This window comes from Aquarana catesbeiana, linkage group LG10 (genome assembly GCF_042186555.1).
Source record: "Aquarana catesbeiana isolate 2022-GZ linkage group LG10, ASM4218655v1, whole genome shotgun sequence".
Taxonomy (NCBI): domain Eukaryota; kingdom Metazoa; phylum Chordata; class Amphibia; order Anura; family Ranidae; genus Aquarana; species Aquarana catesbeiana.
The window spans coordinates 212,178,293-212,205,275 of record NC_133333.1 but is presented as its reverse complement, the minus strand read 5'-3'; the positions used below and the strand labels follow the sequence as shown (position 1 = coordinate 212,205,275).

The following is a 26,983-nucleotide window of genomic DNA, read 5'->3' as shown; positions in this document are numbered from 1 at the left end:
ATTGTGTTTGCGCGCAATAAAATGTCTTTTTTTCCCAAACTGTGACAAAAACAATATACAATGTTTGGGGGTTCGAAGTAATTTTCTTGCAAAAAAAAATAGATTTTTTTTTACATATATGTGAGAAGTGTCAGAATTGGCCTGGAAGTCAAGTGATAATCTGCAGCCAGATTTGATTTTTTACCAACTTCTTAGAGGGATGCTGTGTTCTTTTGTTGCCAGAGCATTTTTTTTATTTTTGCACATGTTAAAATGCACATTTTATGCCCAAGGTTAGTTAAAACCCTTTAAACATTGGCAGATCCATTTTTATGGCAGGAAATACTCGTTAATTTTAGTTCATACAAACAAGATAAATTACCCATTTTTTTTTGTGAACTATAAAAGAGGAGGTTGTGCGAAGTAAATAGATAACCACCATGTAAAGCCCTAACCATGAAACAGCAGCAAACCAGTGCACACATTTTCATTAGTGATGCTTTGAAAGCCTTTACAGGTCAACAATTTAGAGTTATAGAGTTAAACAAAAATGATTGGCTTATTGCTCTCACTCTGGCACGTGCAGTGAAATATAACATACAGAGCAATCCATGTCTTCATATTTAGGTGTCCCTGACGAATACATGTGTTTATGGGTGCGGGGAGCTTTAAAAAAATATTGTGCTAAAGTGCACAAGGTTTTTTACCTTCATGTATTCTATGTATGAAGGTAAAAAAAAAACCTGTGTGCAGCAGCCCAATACTTACCAGAGCCCCCTTCTCAATCCAGCGATGTCCACAAGAGCCTTGGCTCTCTGGGGACTCGCACTTCTGATTGGCTTTTGGCAGTTGTCAATCACTGCCAGTGAGCCAATCAGGAGACAGAGTGGGGCCGAGCCACGGCTCTGTATGTGAATGGACACACAGAGCCATAACTTGGGAGTGAGCCTGCTTGGGTGCCACCAGAGCAAGCTGCTTGCTCTGGGGGCACCTGGCAGAAGGGAGGGGCCAGGAGCGCCTGCAAGGGACCCAGGAAGAGGAGGATGCAGGCTGCTCTGTGCAAAACCATTGCACAGAGCAGGTAAGTATACTACGTTTGTTATTTAGAAAAAAAAAAAAGAAAAAACAAGACTTTAAAAATGGCTGCAGATGTGAATTGGTACTGCGGGGATTAGATTATAGAAATAATAATAATTAAAAAAAAAGTAATTTCACCAATAATTGACATCAGTTTTATTTTGTGGATAACCAACATCTTCCTTCACACCCTGTATGGTGATTGGATAAAGCTGACTGGCCTGGTTATAAACGTGTAAAGAAGCATCAGCATTCACTTGAGTACCAGGAGGCAAAGCCATTCTTCTATGGCCGGCTTTACTACCCCCATTGCACATTGGGCAAGGGGAAATGCTTGGACTTCTATGCTAGATTATTTGCAAATACAAAGGTTTTTCTATCTATTTCATACCAGTGTAGATATAATGTAGTAAATGTGTACATACCTCGGTATGTATGCTTCCACATGAAGATACCACAACATTCCACAGCAGAATGCAACACTAATGAATACGGCCCCCGCCTTCCATCCTGCAGGCAGCACACAAATTACATTATATCAGAGATAACAGTAGCAGAGCTTAAAACCATTTTTATCTATTTTCATTCTAATCTATATTACACATAAAACTGTAGTACAAAAACCTTGCGCTATTATTTAAAAAAAATAAATAAAAATACACTACCAAAAAAAAAAAAATGTGAAAAAGCAGCTATCACTCACACAGTGCAATCACCACACTAATATCAATAAATGTATACCTACTAACAGTGAAGCGCTCTTTAATATAAATTACCAAATGTAGACACAAATGTGCACATAAAGCCCATAAATTACACAATCATAAATCATGTGCAAAAAAAAAAGGTTAAAAGCGTGACAACAATCCCATATATCATCCAATTAGGTTGTAAGTAAAAAAAATATGTGACAACAGTCCCATATATCATCCAATTAGAAGTGTCCAAAAAAAAAAAAACCCACCACCAGAGTTTATGTGCTTATAAGTAAAGTAAAAGTAAAGGTAAGTCTTCCACAGTATTAGAAATGTTCTACCATGGATCACCCACATGACCAATCGGGTGTCTCCTAACCTGATGTGGTGGACCCCTTAAAATAACCAAGGTGGTCAAAGACACTTTTTTCACATAATCAATACATCAGCAGCACCCAAGTCACATCTCCATGTTCTGCAGCTTTTGCATAAAAAAGCTCAAAGAGATATATGCAAAGAAGATCCAATTGTGTAATATTGCCAGTGACTTTTTAATAAAAGAAAAAAAAAGGATTAACACTCACAATGCGCAGACACACATACAAGGCCTTTGCAAGACTTTGAAAAAGCCCGGAGGGGTGGTACACGTGAGGTGGACGGGACCTGTCTGACAACATCATACTGCATACTTGCCAACTGTCCCGGATTTCCCGGGACATTCCCGGGACTTGGACGCCATTCCTGAATTTCTGGTGTCCCGGGAAATGTCCCGAGAAATCCGGTTCTTCACGATTCGCCGCCGCTAGAGGTCCGCGGCTGCGAACAATGTCTCCGCCGGTCGCCATTTTGATGAAGTTCAGGAAGACGGCTGGGGGGGGGCCTAGACGGAGCTCCTGCGTCGCCGCCAGACTGGCGGTGGGGCGAGGCGGAGGGTGGGCGGCGACGCAGGAGCTCCATCTAGCCCCCCCCAGCCGTCTTCATGTCTGATATGGAAAGGGGCGGGGGTTCTAGCCATGCTGCGGACACTACTAGGACACCTCTGAGGTAGGGGAGGGCGCACCGCTGTGGGACTCCTGATGTGAGGGGGGGCTCCTTTGGGGACACACACCTGATGCAAGGGGAGCTTCACTGGGGACACCTGATGTGAGGGTGGGCTCCACTGGGGACACCTAATGTGAGGGGGGGCTCTGCCGGGGACACCTAATGTGAGGGGGGGCTCTGCTGGGGACACCTGATGTGAGGGGGGCTCTGCCGGGGACACCTGATGTGAGGGGGGGCTCCGGCGGGGACACCTGATGTGAGGGGGGGCTCCGCCCGGGACACCTGATGTGAGGGGGGCTCCGCCGGGGACACCTGATGTGAGGGGGGCTCTGCCGGGGACACCTGATGTGAGGAGGAGCTCCGCTGGGGACACCTGATGTGAGGGGGAGCTCCGCTGGGGACACCTGATGTGAGGGGGAGGTCCGCTGGGGACACCTGATGTGAGGGGGGGCTCCGCTGGGGACACCTGATGTGAGGAGGAGCTCCGCTGGGGACACCTGATGTGAGGGGGAGCTCCGCTGGGGACACCTGATGTGAGGGGGAGCTCCGCTGGGGACACCTAATGTGAGGGGGAGCTCCGCTGGGGACACCTGATGTGAGGAGGAGCTCCGCTGGGGACACCTGATGTGAGCGGGAGCTCCGCTGGGGACACCTAATGTGAGCGGGAGCTCCGCTGGGGACACCTGATGTGAGGGGGAGCTCCGCCGGGGACACCTGATGTGAGGGGGAGCTCTGCCGGGGACTCCTGATGTGAGGGGGGCTCCGCCGTGGACACCTGATGTGAGGTAATAATATGTAATAATAGAAATAATGCACTTCAATCATCCTGACACCATAACAACCATGGTGCCGGGATGATTGAAGTGCTAACACCAGGTGTTTGGAGTATCTTTATCTGCTGATTGTTAAACTTTCTAGAATACACATATTTTTATTGTGTAGGATCTGGGGCTGCTGTCCCGTCATTTCCCTCTCCCCCTCTCTCCCTCTAATCCCTCTCCCCCTCTCCATCCCTCATTCATCTCAGACTCTAACCACACCCTCTTGAGCCACGCCCATTTAAGCCACGCCCGCTATGGCGCGAAAACCATGCCCATTTTCCGTTGTGGCGTGCAAAGCACTTGTATATTTTCCTAAGCCACGCCTACAAATGAATGCCCCGCCCCCTAATTATCGTACGGCTCCGCCTACAGCCACAAAAGTGTCCCACATTTTTTTTTACAATGTTGGCAACTATGATACTGGGAGCGGCCAGGTGCCTTCTTGCTGAGCTGATAGATTACACTGTATTTGCATGCAGGCCCGGATTTACTCCCTTTGCCGCCCCAAGGCCGGGTCCTTCAACGCCGCCTCGCCCCCCCCCACACACACACACACACACACCACGTCCTTTATCGATGACTTCTACAATAGATCAATTAAAAACATATCTCCATACACGAGAACACTGAAAATAACTGGCTTTAATTGTACAGACTAAAAATACTTCAGGGTAAGCGCGCGAGGGGTAAGGATTTTTCGCAGGCAATTTTTCAAGGCAATGGCTGGTGTTAGTGCTTCAATCATCCCCGGCACCATGGTTGTTATGGTGTCAGGATGATTGAAACGCATTATTTCTATCATTACATTGTAATATAAACTGAAATAGTTCAACTCACCATAATGCAGAATCATTGGGAGCCCTGAGCGTGTCACTTGCCACCATCTCTTGTCACTTGCCACTATGCCTGCCACCAGATGGGGATGTCACTTGCCACGCTGCCTGCCACCAGATGGGGATGTCACTTGCCACGCTGCCTGCCACCAGATGGGGATGTCACTTGCCACGCTGCCTGCCACCAGATGGGGATGTCACTTGCCACCATGCCTGCCACCAGATGGGGATGTCACTTGCCACTATGCCTGCCACCAGATGGGGGATGTCACTTGCCACGCTGCCTGCCACCAGATGGGGATGTCACTTGCTACGCTGCCTGCCACCAGATGGGGATGTCACTTGCCACGCTGCCTGCCACCAGATGGGGATGTCACTTGCCACGCTGCCTGCCACCAGATGGGGATGTCACTTGCCACCATGCCTGCCACCAGATGGGGATGTCACTTGCCACTATGCCTGCCACCAGATGGGGGATGTCACTTGCCACGCTGCCTGCCACCAGATGGGGATGTCACTTGCCACGCTGCCTGCCACCAGATGGGGATGTCACTTGCCACCATGCCTGCCACCAGATGGGGATGTCACTTGCCACCAAATGGGGATGTCACTTGCCACCAGATGAGGATGTCCCTTGCCAATGTTGTCATGCTGCCTGCCATCAGAAGGAGGAGGGCGGAACAGCGGTGCGGGCAATGAGAGATGTCATCTTTCTCCCACGCCGCCGCACCGCTGACACTACTTGCTACTGTACTCTCAATTTTTTTAAAAATGGCGCCGGGCGGCGCAATCACGCTACTGCGCATGCGCCACCCGGCCGAGCGCTTACGAGCTTTCCCGAGCCCGGCCGGCTTCGGAACGGCGCATGCGCAGTTGCGTGGTCGGCTCGCGGCCATCTTTTCTATGGGCACTGGTGCCCATAATAGACGTTAATGGGCAGCACGAAAGGGGGGGCGGCCGCGAAGTCGCTGCAGGAGCGGCGCCGCCCCTACATCACTCCCGCCCCGAGGCCTGGCCTCGGTGGCCTTGTGGCTAATCCAGCCCTGTTTGCATGCTGTGAATAGACACTTGTGTGTCTGCAAATTGAGTGTTATAGGGCTGGGGAAAAAAAAAACGATTTGAATCTTGAATCGAATTGAGAGGTCAAATCATTTCAAAATTTCAGAAAATCGTTTTTTTTTTTTCACCAGGACCTGGTGCTGCGGGCAGGAGTTCTTAGGCGAGACCGCGGCTTCGGCGAGGCCGGATGCTGCGGACTAGGCCGAAGCCATGGCCTCGCCTAAAAACTCCTGCCTGCAGCTCTCCAGGACCGGCGCTGACACCGCACCAGTCCTGAGGAGCTCCGGGCAGGAGTTTTTAGGTGAGGCTGCGGTTTCGGCCTAGTCCGCGAGGCCGGACGCTGCGGACTAGGCAAAAGCCGCGGCCTCGCCTAAAAACTCCTGCCGCTCCTCAGGACCGGCGCGGTGTCCAAAAAAAAAAAAAAAAAAAATCAATTCGAATCGTGAATCGAGTTTATTTTTTAAAAAAATCGCAGACTTTTTTTTTTGGAGAAAATCGCCCAGCTCTAGAGTGTTACTCCGTTTTATTCTTTTATTAAAAAGTCACTGGCAATATTACACAATGAAACAGCCAGGAGAGCCCACACCCTGGTCAAAACTCAGCGAGCGAATAATGACCAGTGTATGGACAGCATAATAGGGGACTTCCTTCCCCTTGGGAGTGTTTTTCCCTCAATTTCTGATATGTCAATTTGACAAGGAGTGAAGGGAAATCTCTCTCTCTATCATATTATATCTATACATCTAGATAGATAGATAGATAGATAGATAGATAGATAGATAGATAGATAGATAGATAGATAGATAGATAGATAGATAGGACGGGCTACCTTTATATTCAAAAATCAATAAAAAAATGTTGGCTTTATATACACAATTTAAAGTGTTAATTAAAGTGTTACTAAACCCAGGACACTGCATTCACTATATCTGATCTCCCACAGTACACAGAACATGAAAATGCAATAATTTTAGTAAATATAAACTGCTAAATCCCCTGTCTCATCAGCAGTCTTGTGACTTCTATCCCTGTGTGGTAAAGCTTGTAGGAGGAGTTTTCATTCTGCTCTCACTGTGCTATTAAAGTTCAGGACCCCTGACTCTTTGTCTGGACAGTGCTGATTGGCCCTGTGCTGATCACATGCACTCTCCCAAGAACAAAAAAAAAAATCTCTAACAATACACACTAAACTGAGCATGTGCAGCCTGACTCCTTCCATTTATAATATTTGGAGAGGAGTTGAAGACACTGGAAGAAGGTGAAGATAGGATCACACAGCCCGTTTACACAATGCAGAGGATGAACCCCCTTAGGTTCCACAATGAGTATAACAAGCATGCTTTACTGCATATACAGAACGGTTTTACTGTTTTGAGTTTAGTAACACTGTAATGCTTTAGCATTTATTAAAAAATGAAGTATTTTTTTTTTGGTGGATTGGTCCTTTAATTTACCTACTGCTGTTTTATCAACACACTTCCATCTGAGACACATCAGAAAGTGAATGTGTGCCCTCTGAAGATAAAGAAGTCTTTAGAGAGAGTGGTATTTGTTTGTTATTCCTCTGTTAGTTGGCACGGTTGCTGCACACTACAAGACAATTACAGACAAAGCTTGGCATAAGCAATTATACACCCAGCCATATTCCTGTCATTACCAAAGTACACACCAAGTCATAATGTTTTGTTTACAATGTAGCAAGAACATCCACCAGAGACGACGTACCGCTAAACCGCAGCCTGATCCAAACACTGCTGAGATGTTTTCGCCTAATTAGTAACCCGATTGTGAACTTCGTACAAAGCAATTTCATGACACAGCGGAGCCATAGAGATCTGCATTGCACAACAGAAAAATATTGCTTTTCTTACAGTTCTGCTGAAATGGGCTACTTGATATTATTCCACATGAGAATTATAAAACATTATGGCGAACAATGTAATACAACCACTATGAGGTTCCCCTGCATGAAAGCCCATGAACATACAGCAGTTCACTAATCAGACAGCAGTGGTCAGGCCGCAGCTCCGTCACACCACAGGCGGTCTCATACACTTGGCTGCATTTTCAAGCAGCGGCAGAGAATGTAAGAACATGCAATAACACATACATTCTGGTGTGGACAAGCCCCTAATGTGATATCGCAATAATGAATGAATTCTGGGTGCAGCCACGTAGTATAATTCTTTGCAGCACAGAGCTCCGTCCCTCTGCATCTTCCATATAGTTTAGGCTGTGGTCAGCAAATGTCTTTGAGGAGTAGATAAAAGCAGCTGAAACCTCCGACTCTCCACTGTGAAATATTTATCAACAGCAGAATGAAACTGAAAAGACTTCTAAGTGACGGCATCTAAGGGCTCATGCACACTGCATCTCAAAGAAGCGCCTCCTACAGACTTTTGAGCTCTAATTTCTTCTGCCTGGAAACTCCCCTCCATGTTTGCCAATGTGTCCATGCACACTATGGGGGTGATTTACTAAGAAGGCGGCACTGCACCAGTTCATACACGAATTGGTACGCCGGAAAAGTAATTAATTGAACGCGCGAACCGCCGCACATTGAATCACAAATAGCGATAACAAGTACCCGCATATGTAAACTGCAACTGCCGCTAGGGTAACTGCGTTTTTCTCATTGATAATGGCACACACCCAATACAATTGGTTAATTTAATCTCATTGGATGTGTCTTGTTAGGCAATTAGTAGGTGTTCTCAGTTAATTAACCCCTTTGATGCTAATCTCATTCCTATTACTTCTAATATATCTTTGAAATGTTTTTTTTTTTCTTTTTCTACCCAAATCTTTCAATACATTACAAAGAACAGAGAAGAGTTTCTAAACCCAATAAATTTATATTTTCAGATCTTGATCTTTAAAAGGTGACCATACACTGCAATCAGTTAGATCTTAAATAAATTAGATTTAGTGCAAGAGCCTGTTTGATTTCCTATAATTTGAATTAATTGTTCAAGTGCCTCTTCCTATTACCTATTTTGCTTAAATATCGAGTTGTACAGAGATTGGCCAATCAGATTGCATACTGCATGACCATCTATACATACACACACACACACACACTGAAGCAGGAAGCAATATACATTGCCCTGGAAGTGAATCTGTACACAGGAAGTAGGTGTGTGTTTTGAGGCCAAATCATTTAGACATACACACATGACCCACACAAACACCACCCCATATAAAAATAAATTTTAATTTTTCTTAATTTCCTCAGAGAACAGTGAGTGGGGCATGGTGGTGGGAAGAAATTAGCAGCAGTACAAGCAACTTCTAGGAGGGTCGTGATGTCATTCCTGTGTGCTGGGCACCGCTTCCGGGAACCAGATATGCGCCATGTGTACATACCTCCGCGCACACAGCAGTTGCGCATCTCACATACACAGCGGTCGCGCATCTAGCTACAGGAACCCAATTTTTATGGAAATGAATAGTAAACCTTACGGCTTCGTTCCAGACTGTCACTAGCCTCCGGAGGCAGGGGATTGTTGATTGGGCCCGGTAAGAGCGGCGGGAGGGGTGGGCATCCCCTCCCGCTCCTCCGGTATAACAGCCGAGCCGCTTTTAGCCGCATCAGTTGTTATCGCTGGAAAGCCGATCGCTGGCTCTAAAAAACAGTACCGGGATGATGCCTGCAGCTGCGGGCATCATCCCGGTATAACCCCCGAAAACCGAGTACGCACATCTGCGTACGCTCGGCGGCAAGGGGTTAATAAATCTGCAAAAATGTCAACAATTCTGTGTTTTTCTGTCAATATGGGGTGCTGTGTGTACATTAATGAGGAAAAAAAATGAACTTAAATGATTTTAGAAAATGACTGCAATATAACAAAGAATGGAAAATTTAAGGGGGCCTGAATACTTTCCGTCCCGATTGTATGTTAATTTGAGACACTAACAGATAATGGTTTTGAGGTCTGACCATATTGCAGAGGAAATTAACAGGAGTTAAAATGACTGTGCCCACAAACGGACAGTCTATTAAGGATTTAAACATTTAGTATTCACAACACTTTGAAGATTTTGAAAAAGAATGCAGCACAGACAATTAAATCAAAGAGAAACTAACAACTTACAAACAATACAGATTGACAACATCAAAAATATTTCAGTGAAAAAAAATAACAAACGTAAAAAATACTTGCTCTAAAACACATCTGTTTTGCAAATACATAACAAGCAAAATACAAAGAGAAAATACATGTTTTACAAACTCTATAAGGACACCCAAATATACTCTCTTGCTACACACACAATGAAGCAATCTGGCCTCTTTTCAGGGAAAGGTAAAGAGTGCTATCTGCAAGCTTTATATAATACAGGTTTATGTGCTAATGAGGCACTTGAAAACACATGCACAGTCCATGAAACACAAAATGCAAGTTCACCCAATGTAGAGACAAAACTTCAACATGGGTACACCTGTTAAGGATGTCCTAAAATTACTAACCCAAAAAACACATTCTATGAGCATGCCCAGAAAAATCCAAGTGCTGTTCACACACAAAAAGTACAAAAAAAACCCAAAGTCCCTGAGCATGCCCAGAACAACCCAAATGCAGCTAGCACAAAAAAAAGCCACCCCCTGTCCAAAATTAAGCACATCATCCGGCATGCTACAAAATTACAGATGGGACAAACACCCCCCGGTCCAGGGGGGGGGGGGGAGGCAAACAATGAGCCTAACATGGGCAAAAAGTATACAACAAATACCATTGCAGTGTATGGGAACTGACTTGTTAATTTTGCTAGTACCCACTTGGCTGGCTTATATTCTAGTTATTGCCCCTAAAACAGGTATGGGGCCCAGGTCAATGTCACCAATTTGGACAACCCCAAAAACAAAACAAGGAGAAGTGCCTTTAAAAATGCAAAATTGCTTAAAAGCTAGTAACTGGGGGGGGGGGGGCTTACTCTGCCTGTAAAGTGGTGCATCTGTAGCATGTATTCAAAATGCTGCTTCAAAGATGTACAGCTTTAGAGTAAACTTACAAATCTACATTGCAGCTGCAAGATTTTAACCCAAAACAAAAAATAGCCTGCCCCCCCACCAATACATACAAGGCCATTTGGGTCTGTTAAGGCTTAAAATGAGAACCCCCACGTGAAAAATACCACCCCAAAACTAAAAAAATATTATGCCCCTGCCAAACACCAACAAACCCCTAGACAAACACACAGCAAGCCAGCCCATGAAAGGGGGTGGATGCTTGGGGGCAGGAGGGGCTCGGGCACCCCAAAAGTCAACCACCCTGTTCCCATATTCAGGGGGACAAGGGCCTCTTCCACACAACCCTAGGCTGGGGTTGTGGGGGGCTGCAAACAGGGGGCTCTAGTGGGTACAAGATGCTTTGTGGTTGGTATTGGGCCCAAAGGCAGCCAGCTATGTTGAGTGCAAGTGGCCTTGTATGGTTCAGGAGGGGGTTGGGCGATCGCTTTTCTCGCGCCTTTACTAGCTAGCCCTGTTGTATGCTCTGAAAAAAGATGTGGTTTGGATTGGTGAAGGCAGCTCACAGCCTTTGGAGAATAGAGTGGAGTGTGGAGTTCCCCTTTAAAAGCAAAAGTTAGTCCACGGAAATCCAAGGGATTAGAGGGGGTGACAAGAGCATTGGAGAATGGAGTGTGGAGTTCCCCTTTAAAAGCAAGTTAGCCCATGGAGATCCAAAGGGTTAGAGGGGGAGACAAGAGCATTGGAGAATGGAGTTCCCCTTTAAAAGCAAAAGCTAGCCCAAGGAAATCATATGCATTAGAGGGGGAAGGTTAAATGCCCTTTTAGGAGGAGCTAGAGGAGTGAGAGTCTTTTTACATAATTTTAACAAGGTGCATGTTACATGTTGGCAACGTATCATGCTAACATGACCTGTGTGCAAATCTCCTTAAAAAAATACATAAAGGTGAACCAGCGTAAAAGAAAAAAAAAGTGTCAAGTTTAGAGGTGTGCCCGTTCAACCCATGCAATTGCATGTATGTTGCTTAACATTTACTACGATTTTGGCCGTGCAGTGAACAAACGCATGTGAACGAGCACAACAGACGATTGCACATGTGCACTGCTTACATTGATCTCACGCAGTTCTAAATGTACTTGCAGGCACAGCAGGCTTTCATTGAAAAAGTTACTTTCTCATTCTATTTTGGGCATATTTGTTACTTGGGCAGTTGTTACTAAACTTCCCCACATCACCCCATAATATTGGCACCTCCATCTTCTGTCAATATTGATTTGGAGATGCCGTGCGCCATGTCCATAGTGGCGCACAGATTGCATTCTCCCGTGTGCGGAGATCGCTAATGGTGCACCATTTTGTAAATATGGAAATGTGCATTGCGCCTCGCCGTGCGCCTCTGATGGCCCACGGCTTTCGTATATCCTCCACTATGGCTCTTTTAGGAGTTTACAGACATATTGCTCTTACAGGCAAAAACCCCCCCACCAAACTCGCATTTTTGAGAGGAGCTTTCGAGCAGAAAAAACGGCTAGGTGTGCAAAAAAGCTCAAAGAAGCTCAAAAACACACAAAACAAATAGGAAAAATGAGCTGAAGGAAGGGTTTATGAAAAAAACAAACACTTATGCTCAAAAGAAGCTCAATAAAAATGTGGCTTCAGTATAAGTTACACAAATAGGAAACATAAGGGGAATAAAAAGACACTGAATTTCAAAAGAGCCAACTTCCCTAAACTACAAACCGAACTGTTAGAAGGCATGAATTGGGATAAAATCTTAGGAACAAAGAACACAGAGGAGAGATGGGTTTGCTTTAAGAGCATATTAAATACGAGCATTAGCCAATGCATCCCATTGGGTAATAAATTTAAAAGAGCGAACAAAAGTCCTGGATGGCTTAACTCCAATGTAAAAATGCATATAAAAGCAAAGGAGAAGGCCTTCAAAAAATACAAGGTTGAGGGATCATCATCAGCATTCAGACATTATAAAGAATGCAACAAGAAATGTAAGGGTGCAATTAGGGTGGCTAAGATAGAACACGAAAGACACACAGCGGAGGAGAGCAAAAAAAATCCCAAGAAATTATTTAAGTATGTAAACAGTAAAAAAGGGAGGACAGACCATATCGGCCCCGTAAAGAATGAAGGACATCTGGTTACAAAGGATGGGGAGATGGCAAAGGTATTGAATTTATTCTTCTCAGTTTTCACGAGAGAATCGGGGAGCTTCAGAAACCAAAACTGCAGTGTTTATTCTTATGACACATGACAGGAAGCAACTCCATGGTTAACAGAGGACAGAATTAAAATTATACTTGGGAAACTTAACATTAATAAATCACCGGGACCAGATGGCTTGCATCCAAGGGTACGTGGGGAACTCAGTCAAGTAATTGCCAGACCATTGTTCCTAGTTTTTACTGACAGTCTACTGACTGGAATGGTACCAGGTGATTGTAGAAAAGCCAATGTAGCACCAATATTTAAAAAGGGCCCAAAATACATCCCTGGGAATTACAGACCAGTTAGCCTAACATCATTAGTATGCAAGCTCTTGGAGGGGATGATGAGGGACTATGTACAAGACTTTAGTAATGAGAACGGTATCATTAGCAGTCATCAGCATGGATTCATGAAGAATCGTTCTTGCCAAACCAATCTATTAACCTTCTATGAGGAGGTGAGTTGCCATCTAGATAAAGGAAGGCCCATAGACGTGGTGTATCTGGATTTTGCAAAAGCATTTGACACAGTTCCCCATAAACGTTTACTGTACAAAATAAGGTCCGTTGGCATGGACCATAGGGTGAGTACATGGATTGAAAACTGGCTACAAGGGCGAGTTCAGAGGGTGGTGATAAATGGAGAGTACTCGGAATGGTCAGAGGTGGGTAGTGGGGTCCCCCAGGGTTCTGTGCTGGGACCAATCCTATTTATTTTGTTCATAAATTACCTGGAGGATGGGGTAAACAGTTTAATCTCTGCATTTGCGGATGATACTAATCTAAGCAGGGCAATAACTTCTCCGCAGGATGTGGAAACCTTGCAAAAAGATCTGAACAAATAAATGGGGTGGGCAACTACATGGCAAATGAGGTGTAATGGAGAAAAATGTAAAATAATGCATTTGGGTGGCAAAAATATGAATGCAATCTATACACTGGGGGGGGGGACCTCTGGGGGAATCTAGGATGGAAAAGAACCTGGGGGTCGTAGTAGATGATAGGCTCAGCAATGGCATGCAATGCCAAGCTGCTGCTAACAAAGCAAACAGAATATTGGCATGCATTAAAAAGGGGATCAACTCCAGAGATAAAATGATAATTCTCCCGCTCTACAAGACTTCGGCCACACCTAGAGTATACTGTCCAGTTCTGGGCACCAGTCCTCAGGAAGGATGTACTGGAAATGGAGCACAAAGCAGGGCAACTAAGCTAATAAAGGGTCCGGAGGATATGTTATGAGGAAAGGTTGCAAGCATTGAACTTATTCTCTCTGGAGAAGAGACGCTTGAGAGGGGATATGATTTCAATTTATAAATACCGTACTGGTGACCCCACAATAGGGATAAAACTTTTTTGCAGAAGGGAGTTTAACAAGACATGTGGCCACTCATTGAAATTAGAAGAAAATAGGTTTAACCTTAAACTACGTAGAGGGTTCTTTACTGTAATGCCCCGTACACACGGTCGGACTTTGTTCGGACATTCCGACAATAAAATCCTAGGTTTTTTTCCGACGGATGTTGGCTCAAACTTGTCTTGCATACACACAGTCACACAAAGTTGTCGGAAAATCCGATCGTTCTGAATGCGGTGACGTAAAACACGTACGTCGGGAATATAAACGTGGCAGTGGCCAATAGCTTTCATCTCTTTATTTATTCTGAGCATGCGTGGCACTTTGTCCGTCGGATTTGTGTACACACGATCGGAATTTCCGACAACGGATTTTGTTGTCGGAAAATTTTATATCCTGCTCTCAAACTTTGTGTGTCGGAAAATTCGATGGAAAATGTGTGATGGAGCCTACACACGATCGGAATTTCCGACAACAAGGTCCTATCATACATTTTCCATCGGAAAATCCGACCGTGTGTACGGGCCATAAGAGCGGCAAGGATGTTGAATTCCCTTCCACAGGCGCTGGCCTCAGCGGGGAGCATCAATAGTTTCAAGAAACTATTAGATAAGCACACCGCAACATACAGGGATATACAATGTAATACTGACATATAATCACACACATAGGTTGGACTTGATGTCTTTTTTCAACCTCACCTACTATGTAACTAAAAGAGCACAAAAAAAAACACAAGATTCTTCAAGCTGAAATAAAAGCTCAAATGCCTGTAAAAGCAGTTTTTTTTTGCAATGCAGTGTGCATGAGCCCTAATGCTTGCATTTCTTATCCAAAGTAAAACATAACATTTTTCTATTGTAATACTTTTCACTAAAAGAAATTGATGCGGTGTAATATCTGGCAGGCTAATGTGTTTATATTTTCTGACTACTTTCAGTAGAACTGCTCAGGGTTCGTCACCACTGTGATCATGTGTCACCTTAACTAATGTGTTATGAAAACTTCAAATGAAAAGGCAGAAAATAAGAATGGTTTTGTGATGTAGGTTATGTGATAAATTGAGTTCTAGCAATACTGTGTTGTATGACTCTAATCTTACATGCTTGCTAGCAGATTTTCTGTGTACTTTTATACGGTAAGATGGCATTAAGTGGACCTATAGTAAAGAGATTTGTATAGTTCATGCATGCCAAGTAAAGGGTAACACTGGTATTTATCACTTCTCAGAGCATGGTAATCTTTTGCTGGTGGAGTGTAATATTTGGGTCCCAAAATGAGGTGCTAACCCCCTGATAATACCTGAACAAATATGGTTCCATCTTTCTGAAGAAAACATGAAGACACTGACCCTTATTTACTGAAGGAGTAAAGCATGTTCACCTTCAAAGTCAACCTTCTCCTACCTTTGTGAATGCGGGGCAGCAGAGTGAAAATTGACTTTGCAAAGGGACAAGTAAAACAGGAATTTTACTTGCACATAATTCAACAATGGAGGTCAGCACACCACCACCTCATTCAAGCTAAGTAAATTCTCCCTAAGCATTGTAAATCTTTTTCTTTGCAAAGGGAATATATTCACAAGACTTTTAGTTTAATAACGTTGTGCAGACTTCACCCATCCAAACTTGTGCAAGAAAAAATCTAATTTAAAAAAAAAATCCCTGCACACAATTGGCAAAGTAAATTTTTACTGTTTCACCTCTTTCACTAAGATAAAGGTGTGAATATGCTTCAGGCATTTAGTAAGTCAAGGTCAATCGCTTCACGAATTTCTTCAGAAAGATGGAGCCATATTCGTTCAGACATCATTAGGGTACTTTTGGGATAAAGCTGCTGATCCACAGATGACACATGTAAATCCCGATGCCGGTCCGGTATGTTTAGACTCCAGCCAAGTTTCAAAAATTCTGCACGGACTGCCTCTCATATGATTTACTACTGTAAAAATCCACTAGACAACATTTCACTCCTTCGGCTGCCTTTCACCCTGTGACCAATCAGTTTTAAATTAAACATACAGCTCAGCAACACCACTGACAGCACACTGCATTAGGCAGAGTGGTGACTGGGGAAAATGATTTCTGTCAGCAGCAATCTGATGACATCATTCTCCCAGATTGCTCCTCCAAGGCAGATCTTGTGCCACTGAGACACAATGCTTGAATGAAACTCAAGAACCTTTTTTTTTTTTTTTTTTTTTAAATAACAGTGCCAGTTCACACAGGGGTGACCTGTCAGGTGACTTAGTCGCCTGACAAGTCGCACTCAATGCATTGCAATGGAACCATTCTAATAGGAGTGACTCAAGTCGCTCTGACTTAGAAAAATGTCCCTGTACTACTTTGAGGTGACTTCGGAGTGGCTTGCATTGACTTCTATACAGAAGTCATTTTGCAAGCCGCGCTGAAGTCGCGCTGTACGGGGCAGCATAGAGTCGGGCGACTGTGAAGCCGCCCCTGTGTGAACCAGCACTTGCGTTCACACCATGGTGCAGAGACATCAGTTTTTCTGCACGCGTTCTGCAAGGACACAAAAAAAAAAAAAACAATTGTTCTCTGTGTGCCCTGTTCACACCACGTTGTGCAGATTTTTTCTGCTCAGGAATCTGCAACGTGCATACAGTTTCCTGCATGGGAAAAAAAACTGACATGATATTAACATTGGTGTGAATAGGGCACATAACTGACATGCATGAAAACTGATGTTTCTGCAAGTGAAATGTGAGCGGTTTTCCCATCAGTTTTCATGCACATATTATGTGAACGAGCCCTTACAGTTGTTTTTATTATAACGTTGCTGTGTACAAGGAAATGCGAGAATTTTTCTCTTACAGGCTTGTACAGTCACTGGAATCCTTCTTCTGCATAACTGTGCATAGTGTTCCTTTTTGCTGACATGGCAAGTCATGACACATCAATACAAAAAAGAGTAAAATAGTCTTCCATCAGCAGTGATTTACATACATACAAACATGACATTAGAATCCTGCAAGTAAAGGCAGATAAAGACTGAGAAATAGTTATTGCAGCCTGCTATACCGACAGCCACCACTAGAGGGATACTTACCCAAATCTAGCTGGACACACACAGACAGGTGAACATAATGCATACAATCTGGTATGCCCTAAGGCTCGATTCACACCTATGCATGTTGCTTTTGAGCGTTTTTGGAGGGTTTTTTTTCATGCTTGCCGCGTTTTTGCCGCGTTTTAGCGGCGTTTTTGCCGCGTTTTTGCCGCGATTTGCGTTTTGCTTTTTTTTTTTTTTTTTTTTTTTTCATTTTTATTTACAGTCTTACAAAAAAATTACAAAAAAATTACAAAATAAAAAAAAAAAAAAAAAACGGCAAAAACGCACCAAAAACGCATCAAAAACGCTGCAAAAAAGGTGCACTTGCGTTTTTGATGCTTGTCCATTGAAAACCATTACATGCAAAACGCTGCATTTTGCATGAGAAAAAGTCCCCGACCCTTTCCAAAAACGCGGAGATACAAAAAAGCATTGATGTGAACATGTTCCATAGGAACCCATGTTAAAAAATTCCCGTGCATTTCTGCAAAATGCAAAATGCATCAAAAAACGCGCTAGTGTGAATGGGGCCTAAAGCAGCCCATACATTATTTTTTTTGTGTTTAACCAGCAGGTTGAATGAAAAAAAAAAAAAAAAGACCCGATTCCCCCATCCACACACTTAATGTGGATAGAGGAATCCTTCCCACTGAGATATTGTATTCTGACAGCCGAGCTGGTTGCTTGGCCCCTCCTGCTGTAGCCCTGGACTGGAATAACAGAGCGGCCGAGAGTCACGTGACCGATCATGAAGATACAGCACCAAAAGGTATTTTTTTTAGGGTAACAACCACTATAAGGCTCGATTCACACAGGGGCAACACGACTTCAACGCGACTTTGCAACGCGACTTCAACCCGACTTCAACACGACTTGTGGATCCGACTTTCAATGAACGGGGATCCGACTTGGATCCCCGCCACTGTGTTTGGTATGAATCTTTAGGGGGAACTCCGCTCCAAATTTTAAATAAAAATCCGGCATGGGTTCCCCCCCCAGGGGCATACCAGGCCCTTGGGTCCGGTATGGATCTTGAGGGGAACCCCCACACGCCGAAAGGACGGCGTGGGGGGTCCCCCCAATCCATACCAGACCCTTATCCGAGCACGCAGCCCGGCCGGACAGGAATGGGGGTGGGGACGAGCGAGCGCCCCCCCCCTCCTGAACCGTACCAGGCCGCATGCCCTCAACATGGGGGGGTTGGTGCCTCGGGGGAGGGGGGCGCGCTGCGGCCCCCCCACCCCAAAGCACCTTGTCCCCATGTTGATGAGGACAAGGGCCTCTTCCCGACAACCCTGGCCGTTGGTTGTCGGGGTCTGCGGGTGGGGGCTTATCGGAATCCGGGAGCCCCCTTTAATCGTACCCCTACCCATTCACCTAGGGAAAAGTGTCAATTTAAAAAAAAAACACTACATAGATTTTTAAAGTATTTTATTAGACAGCTCCGGGGTCTTCTTCCGACTTCGGGGGTCTCTCCGGTTCTTCTCCGCGCTCTCCGGGTCTTCTGCCGGGCTCCTCCGCTCTCTTCTGCCGCTCTTTTGCTAAAGCGGAGGAGCCCGGTCTTCCGTCTTCTGCCCTCTTTTCTTCTGATGTTGACACGACGCTCTCTCCGGCTAGAATGCTCTCTGTGCGCTCTGCTCTGACTTATATAGGCGGTGACCCCGCCCCCTTATGCCGTCACAGTCCCTGGGCATGCTGGGACTATGACTGCATAAGGGGGCGTGGTCATTGGGCGATGACCACGCCCCTAAAACGTCACAGTCCCAGCATGCCCAGGGACTGTGACGGCATAAGGGGGCGTGGTCACCACCTATATAAGTCAGAGCGGAGCGCTCAGAGTGCATTCCAGCCCCAGAGAGCGTCGTGTCAACATCAGGAGAAAAGAGGGCAGAAGACGGAAGACCGGGCTCCTCCGCTTTAGCAAAAGAGCGGCAGAAGAGAGCGGAGGAGCCCGGCAGAAGACCCGGAGAGCGCGGAGAAGAACCGGAGAGACCCCCGAAGAGAAGAAGGCAGCAGACCGGGCTCCTCCGCTATAGCAAAAGAGCGGCAAAAGAGCAGAAAATAGCGGAGCAGCCCGGCAGAAGACCCGGAGAGCGCGGAGAAGACCCCCGAAGACGGAAGAAGACCCCCGGAGCTGTCTAATAAAATACTTTAAAAATCTATGTAGTGTTTTTTTTTTAAATTGACACTTTTTCCCTAGGTGAATGGGTAGGGGTACGATGTGCCCCATACTCATTCACATAGGGTGGGGGGCCAGGATCTGGGGGCCCCCTTATTAAAGGGGGCTCCCGGATTCCTATAAGCCCTCCGCCCGCAGACCCCGACAACCAACGGCCAGGGTTGTCGGGAAGAGGCCCTTGTCCTCATCAACATGGGGACAAGGTGCTTTGGGGTGGGGGGGCCGCAGCGCGCCCCCCTCCCCCAAGGCACCAACCCCCCCCATGTTGAGGGCATGCGGCCTGGTACGGTTCAGGAGGGGGGGGGGGGGGGGCGCTCGCTCGTCCCCACCCCCATTCCTGTCCGGCCGGGCTGCGTGCTCGGATAAGGGTCTGGTATGGATTGGGGGGGACCCCCCACGCAGTTTTTTCGGCGTAGGGGGTTTCCCTCAAGGTCCATACCAGACCCAAGGGCCTGGTATGCCCCTGGAGGGGGAACCCATGCCGGATTTTTATTTAAAATTTGGCGCGGAGTTCCCCCTCAAGATCATCTGAGCACAAGTCGCATGCCGAAGTCGGATCATGCGAGACGGCGATCCGACTTCAATGATAGTCAATAGGCTGAAGTCGGATCAAAGTCGGATCAAAGTAGTACAGGGAGTACGCTCTGAAATAGGAGCGACCTCAGTAGTGTCTATTAAGACGCTCCCATTCACTTAAATGTGAATCTCTTTCTGGGGCGACTTGGGGCGACTTGAGGGCATACAAGTCGGATCCCAAGTCGCCCCAGTGTGAACCGAGCCTAAGGGTGGTGTATCAGCTAGGTGATTCCTAAATGCTTCTAAGATTCTCCAAGCTGTGCTGTGAGCTGGAATGCTTTCACAATCACCTTTCCCACTGCCCCACACATGATTCACAGGGTAAAAGCCCCCTTTCTGCAGTTTTTCAGCTGACTGGCTTGCTAGGCAACCAACCATACATACACACAGATCCTTGTTGCTTGCTATGATGTTTGTCATTGCCTATAGCAGATACAATAACTTTTACACACTGACACTAATTTGCATACAATTAGATTGGTTGTTCAGAGGGTGCCATCTCACCTCGTTTGTGTGGATGAAGGAATCTGTGTATGGCCAGCCTGACACAACCTTTTACATGAATGATGAATAGATCATCCTACTTTTCTATATTGAACATTACAGTATCATTCAAAACAAGGAGGCAGGCCATCGCACAAAAGGTGATGTCACAAATATGATTTGTTTTTTTATGCCAGTTTTATTTTCTGTAGTGGGTTTACATTTACTATATGTATTTTATTTTTATAAATAAATAGAGATCTTGTGAGCTACCATTAGACAGCCCAAGGTTACAACTACCATCAGGTGTAGTGATAAAAGAATTATAAATGTGAATAGGGAGCCAATTCACAGCAGTTTAGCGTTAATCACAATCCCATAATCTGTGAATAAAATATAAATAAAGAAAATGCAGCGCTATGTGATAATAACCTTACAAATGTAAGGTTGATGCTGTGAACAATGACTCCCAAGTTGCAAGAAAAAAAGAAAATATAGCAATACAAATACATCAAAAACTAATTGTGTCAAGCAAGTTCACAGTGAAAAAATTCATTAGTATCAAAGTATCACCAAGTGTCAAAAAACTTTTTTCTCTCAATTTTCAACAAGTCCACAAAGAAAAAGGTATATGTTGAAAAATATATCAATATAATAATGTCCCATAAAGTGACTCTTGTGATGATGATCCAGGTAAAAAAGGGAACTGAACTGTGTACTGCAGTCCAAACTCAAATTTTGAGTCTCCCAAATTGGAGCACATAGCAATGGACAGATTAAGGGGCCCACCCATCCTTGAAGGAACAGGGACACACACGACACCCAGCAAGGACACAATGGCAGCTGAAGTTATCCAGTGACTCCTCACGCCAATTCACCAACTGTACAAACAAATGGCAACCATCCTAACCTATAACTAGCCTTTGCAGCAAGGAGCACATGGAGTGGCAATGCACATCAAAAACAAATTCCCAGCTCACTTACCAGCTAGCCGACAGCAAAACTAAACTGACCCGATCTAAATGTCCACGTTAAAATCTCTAAAGCTAAGCAAGGAATTTTATGATGATCCAGTCTGGAAGATTCACTGAGGGATTGTCCATCTGCTATTGGAGGGATGCATCCAATTATCCAGGGACATTAAGAGAACAGACCTGAGTGAAGGAGCCTAGTGACTGTTGTTGCTATCACTGGCATGTCAATACTACGGCTTGCCTGGCCTGGGACATTTCTGAAGTCTTGTTGCTGCTCCCCACTTCTTTTTGGGCCTTTGCTAGAGGAACTGTCCTGAGAAGTAGTAACATAGTCAAGAGTGTCCTCAATTTATTGCTCAGCGTTCATGGAGTAACCCACAGCTCCCTCTACCCTATTGAAGTTATTCAGCAATGCATTTTAAAAAAGGCAACCCCTAGAGTTTTGTCCTTCAGAACAAGAGGTGAAGAGCTATCTTCCAATGAGGACACTGATCCCAGGAAAAACTGTATAAGAGGGGAATTTAACTCTCTACTGGAGATTTCCTCTAACTTCTTGTTGCATCTCTGGGACAGAAAGTGAAGGGAAATTACCGCAATGATACACAGACAGCATAAAATAAACCGATAGAGTTTAACCCTTCTCTACTTTATCTCAACCCCCCCTCCCCAAAAAAAAGCACTCTCAGTAGCAAAGAGGTTTAGGCAGCCCTTAGAGGAGTCAGGTTTTTTCATTCAACCAGCATTGATCGAGCGGGGAAAATCCAAGCCTGCAGCTCTGATTAAGCAGGGAAATTCCAATAGAATGGTTGAACAGAAGTCGATCGGTAGATTGACTTCTGTACAACCACAGTGCCCATACAAGGATCTAAAATTTGGCCGGTCTCTAGTGAATCTCTATGTATGGCCAGCTGAAACTGCCCAGATCTTCCTAGACTTAGGCTAGCCATACATGTATTGGGTTCTCCATCCAGGCTAAAGAGTGTGGATGGAGGAATCTGTAGTGGCAACTATTGTATTGTATTCAAGCAGCCACAACCTGTGGCTGCTTTAATACTCAAACAGTGACTGCATCTGAATGGACACTGTACGCCTGACAATTTTCCACCCGACACCTTTGATTGGGTGGTGGCTATAGGGCAACCCAAGGCTTGAAATTCTATCAATTTAGAAGATATTAACCAGAGTCTGAGCCATGTAACAGCCAGCTTTAAGCTCTTGCTACTACAGTGCCTTGAAAAAGTATTCATACCGCCTGAAATGTTCCACATTTTGTCATGTTACAACCAAAAACGTAAATATATTTTATTGGGATTTTATGTGATAGACCAACACAAAGTGGCACATAATTGTGAAGTGGAAAGAAAGTGATAAATGGCTTTCAGAATCTTTTACAAATAAATATCTGAAAATTGTGGCGTGCATTTGTATTCAGCCCCCTTTACTCTGATACCCTAAACTAAAATCTAGTGTAACCAATTGCTTAGAAGTCACCTAATTAGTAAATAGAGTCCACCTGTGTGTAATTTAATCTCAGTATAAATACAGCTATTCTGTGAAACCCTCAGAGGTTTGTTAGCGAACCTTAGTGAACAAACAGCATCATGAAGACCAAGGAACACACAAGACAGGTCAGGGATAAAGTTGTGGAGAAGTTTAAACCAGGGTTAGGTTTAAAAAATATCCCAAGCTTTAAACATCTCACAGAGCACTGTTCAATCCATCATCCAAAACTGGAAAGAGTATGGCACACTTGCAAACCTACCAAGACATGGCTGTCCACCTAAACTGACAGGCCAAGTAAGGAGAGCATTATTCAGAGAAGCAGCCAAGAGGTCCATGGTAACTCTGGAGGAGCTACAAAGATCCGCAGCTCAGGTGGAAGAATTTGTCCACAGGACAACTATTAGTCGTGTACTCCCCAAATCTGGCCTTTATGGAAGAGTGGCAAGAAGAAAGCTATTATTGCAAGAAAGCCATTAGACGTCCCATTTGCAGTTTGCAAGAGGCCATGTGGGGGACACAGAAACATGTGAAAGAAGGTGCTCTGGTCAGATAAGACCAAAATTTAACTTTTTGGCCTAAAAGCAAAACGTTATGTGTGGTGGAAAACTAACTCTGCACATTACCCTGAACACACCATCCCCACTGTGAAACATGGTGGTGGCAGCATCATGTTGTAGTCATGCTTTTCTTCAGCAGGGACAGGGAAGCTGGTCAGAGTTGATGGGAAGATGGATGGAGCCAAATACAGGGCAATCTTAGAGGGAAACTTGTTATATTCTGCAAAAGACTTGAGACTGGGGCGGAGGTTCACCTTCCAGCAGGACAAGGACCCTAAACATACAGCCAGAGCTACAATGGAATGGTTTAGATCAAAGCCTATTCATGTGTTAGAATGGCCCAGTCAAAGTCCAGACCTAAATCCAATTGAGAATCTGTGGCAAGACTTGAAAATCGCTGTTCACAGATGCTCTCCATCCAATCTGACAGAGCTTGAGCTATTTTTTGCAAGGAAGAATGAGCAAAATGTTCACTCTCTAGATGTGCAAAGCTGGTAGAGACATCCCCAAAAAGACTAGTAGCTGTAATTGCAGTGAAAGGTGGTTCTACAAAGTATTGACTCAGGGGGGGTGAATATAAATGCACACCACACTTTTCACATATTTATTTGTAAAAGATTCTGAAAACCATTTATCATTTTCCTTCCACTTCACAATTATGTGACACTTTGTGTTGGTCTATCACATAAAATCCCAATAAAATACATTTACGTTTTTGGTTGTAACATGACAACATGTGGAAAATTTCAAGGGGTATGAATACTTTTTCAAGGCACTGTAGGTGAATGAATTTTTTGTTGACAAACTGCATATTGATTATAGTAGATTGCTCAGTAACAAGAAACTACTGCAAAGTATCTTTCTAGCAGAGGTTCATTCCACAAACAGGAATGAGTTCTTCTGCCGAGAAGTATGTTTGTTCACAAAAAAACCCCAAAAAACTGAATATGGCCAAAAAATTCCTGCAGATTTTTCTTGTGACGTCAGTCTGAAAAATAACTTTGGTACAAATGATATTTATCAAGCATTCAACTCTAAATCGCTTGTTTCTGCATGCTGCTATCTTATGTCTAGCGTTAGCCTAGAAGGCATAAATCATCAAGATCCCTTATAACGGAGTCCATTCTGTTTCTAAACTAGGATGCAGAGACATGCAGATCACATTTATTGGACAATTTGCCACAAAAGCTTTTTGGACACGTATGAATGTTTAATTCTGAAGATGACTAACAGTGCAGTAATATCAGAAGTAACACTGCCATTGAACCCCTGACTCTTCTTTTGGCAGGATAACAGTTTATATGCTATTTATTTTCCAGATGAAAGTGTCCTGATAACAGTGCTTTCTGCAGTCACTGTCCCAGCTTGGTGGAGAGTGTACAAGTCTTAGTAAAAAAAAAAAAACACAGCAGGACACACCTTTGCAACACTGAAATGTATTAAAAGTAGAACTGCATATTGACAAACGAGTGATAAAAAAAAAAAAAAGTACATAATTTGCATCATCCAGCAAGATCTGCTGGCCAGTAAACTTGGGTGGGATGAAAGTCCAAAGAATCTGACTTGTTTTGAGGGGTATCCCCTCCTCTTTAGAGCTCTGAAGAGGGGATACCCCTTGAAACACGTCAGTATTCTTTGGACTTTCATCCCACCCAAGTTTACTGGCCAGCAGATCTTGCTGGATGATGCAAATGATGGCCTTTTTATCAATGACCTGATTTTATTTTATCACTCATTTGTGAGTATGCAATTCTACTTTTAATACATTTCAGTGTTGCAAAGGTAATGCGCAAGGCTGGTGCGCCCTCTGTCCTTGCTTTCTTTCTTCTGGGTTTTCCCCCGACCTGTTGAGAGTGGCAGCACAGCTGATGCGGTGGCGTGATTTGTGAAGATTCTTGTCTCCATTTTACCCTATGGCAATCTTTTGAGCACAGGAGCATTTGTTTCTTTTTGTATGGACTTCACAGCACCTGACACAAAAAGTCATTGGACATTTAGTATATGCTAATATGCATGGGGTTTCACCTTACATTCTGCATCAGGGACCACAGCAGTGACTCTGTTATCCAGCATACGGCAGAGGAATTATAACACAGATACTGAGTGTGAGATACACAGATTAATGTCTGGAGATCTTATCCCTCATTGACTCACTTACCATTTTTACTGTTCATCTTGGTTGTCGCAAAACCAATACAGTTCTTGCAGAGTTCATTGTTGGCAATCTGCAAGAAGAAAAGTTCCATTTTACTTATGTGTGTATAAATAAAGACTTAATTTCTTACACCAGCTTGCCAATATTTCTTTAGCTCCTGAAATATAAAAAAATATTTCCCCACAGACAGAAAATACATTATTGAAATGTCCATTTCAAACAGACTGCATTTCTGGGGCCGGTGTGACAATTAAAGGAAGAATCTTAATCTGTATCACATTCTTTCAGTGTGACACAGCAAACACAACCCTGACAGGGCTCCTTCCTTCTACGTTGTACAGAGGAATGGCACTCCCTCTGAATTAGACGTGGGAAGCAGCAACCAGCAAGAGCCTTAAAAGCCTGAGCATGCCGCATCCTCTACCACAGAATAACCCTGAAACTATTTCCTAAATAGTTAAAACGGCTGAATGTTGGACATCGTGGGTCAGAAAAAAAGACAATTTGCAAAAGCATCACACTTTAAACAAAGATGCTGTGAAGCATGTTTTTTTTTTTTAATAATAATAATAAAGGCAATTTCAGAATACAACAATCCTCTAAAATAAGGACCTCTGTATAACCATTATTCCTTCTCAGTCTGTTGTAGCTTAGAAGGTTTAAACCAGAAAAAAAGTGTTTTGATTCAACTTGCTCTATTCTGGTCCATGTAGTAAGGGGAGGGACACAGACAGCTCACTAATTGTAGAACGCATCGTCCGGGCACTAAACAGTATCTGGACCTCCCAACCTAATATTTTCAATTTTTTTTTATCTTCACTTTAAACACAAAAGCCAAGTTCTCTTTTATAGAATAAAAGAGGACTTTCAGCATATAGTACACTTCCACGTAATGGAATCCCTAAATGAAAATAAAGCCTATGCACTTGCTTTAGGAAATCACTCTGTCTTTTCCTACAGGAATACTAAATGGGAAGTCACAAATATTTCATTTATTCCAGGAATAAAACATGATACACTTGCACAATGACACAAAAACCCATTTCAGAACTATATAAGCTTTTATAGCGTTTGTAAAGGCAATTTTTCAAAATGTAAATAATGCTATACGCACTTGATCTGAACCTCCTCTTCTGGGGTCACCTGCCGGCGGTCTTGGCTTCTCCTTGCTTCGGGGGCAGACATGTGGGCTTGATCCCAAACTGAGCTGTGTGCACCCATTGACACACAGCGCAGCTTGACTCTGTGCCCCACTTTCTGCTCACAGGACTTGACTGACAGTAGTCTGGAGCCAATGACTACTGCTGCTCTCAGCCAAGCTTGTGAGAGAGGAGAGAAGACTGTCGTACGGGCACCGCGCTGGATTGATACAGGACTCAAGTAAGTATTGGGGAGAGGGCACAGTAAACGGAAAAATGTTTTAACCTTAAAGC

At 44.2% G+C, this 26,983-nt stretch overlaps 1 protein-coding gene across 10 annotated transcripts in view; it reads right to left on the bottom strand.

Annotated features, from left to right (window-relative positions):
* The window catches only part of LOC141111196 (CMP-N-acetylneuraminate-beta-galactosamide-alpha-2,3-sialyltransferase 4-like), a 355,704-nt gene that overhangs the window by 32,221 nt on the left and 296,500 nt on the right, over positions 1-26,983 (bottom strand). For all 10 annotated transcript variants that reach the window (XM_073603272.1, XM_073603271.1, XM_073603278.1 and 7 more), the window contains 2 exons: positions 25,554-25,620; positions 1,482-1,566 (listed from right to left, as the gene is read on the bottom strand). In XM_073603272.1, the coding sequence (XP_073459373.1) occupies positions 1,482-1,566; positions 25,554-25,620 (152 nt within the window). The remainder of the gene's footprint in view (positions 1-1,481; positions 1,567-25,553; positions 25,621-26,983) is intronic.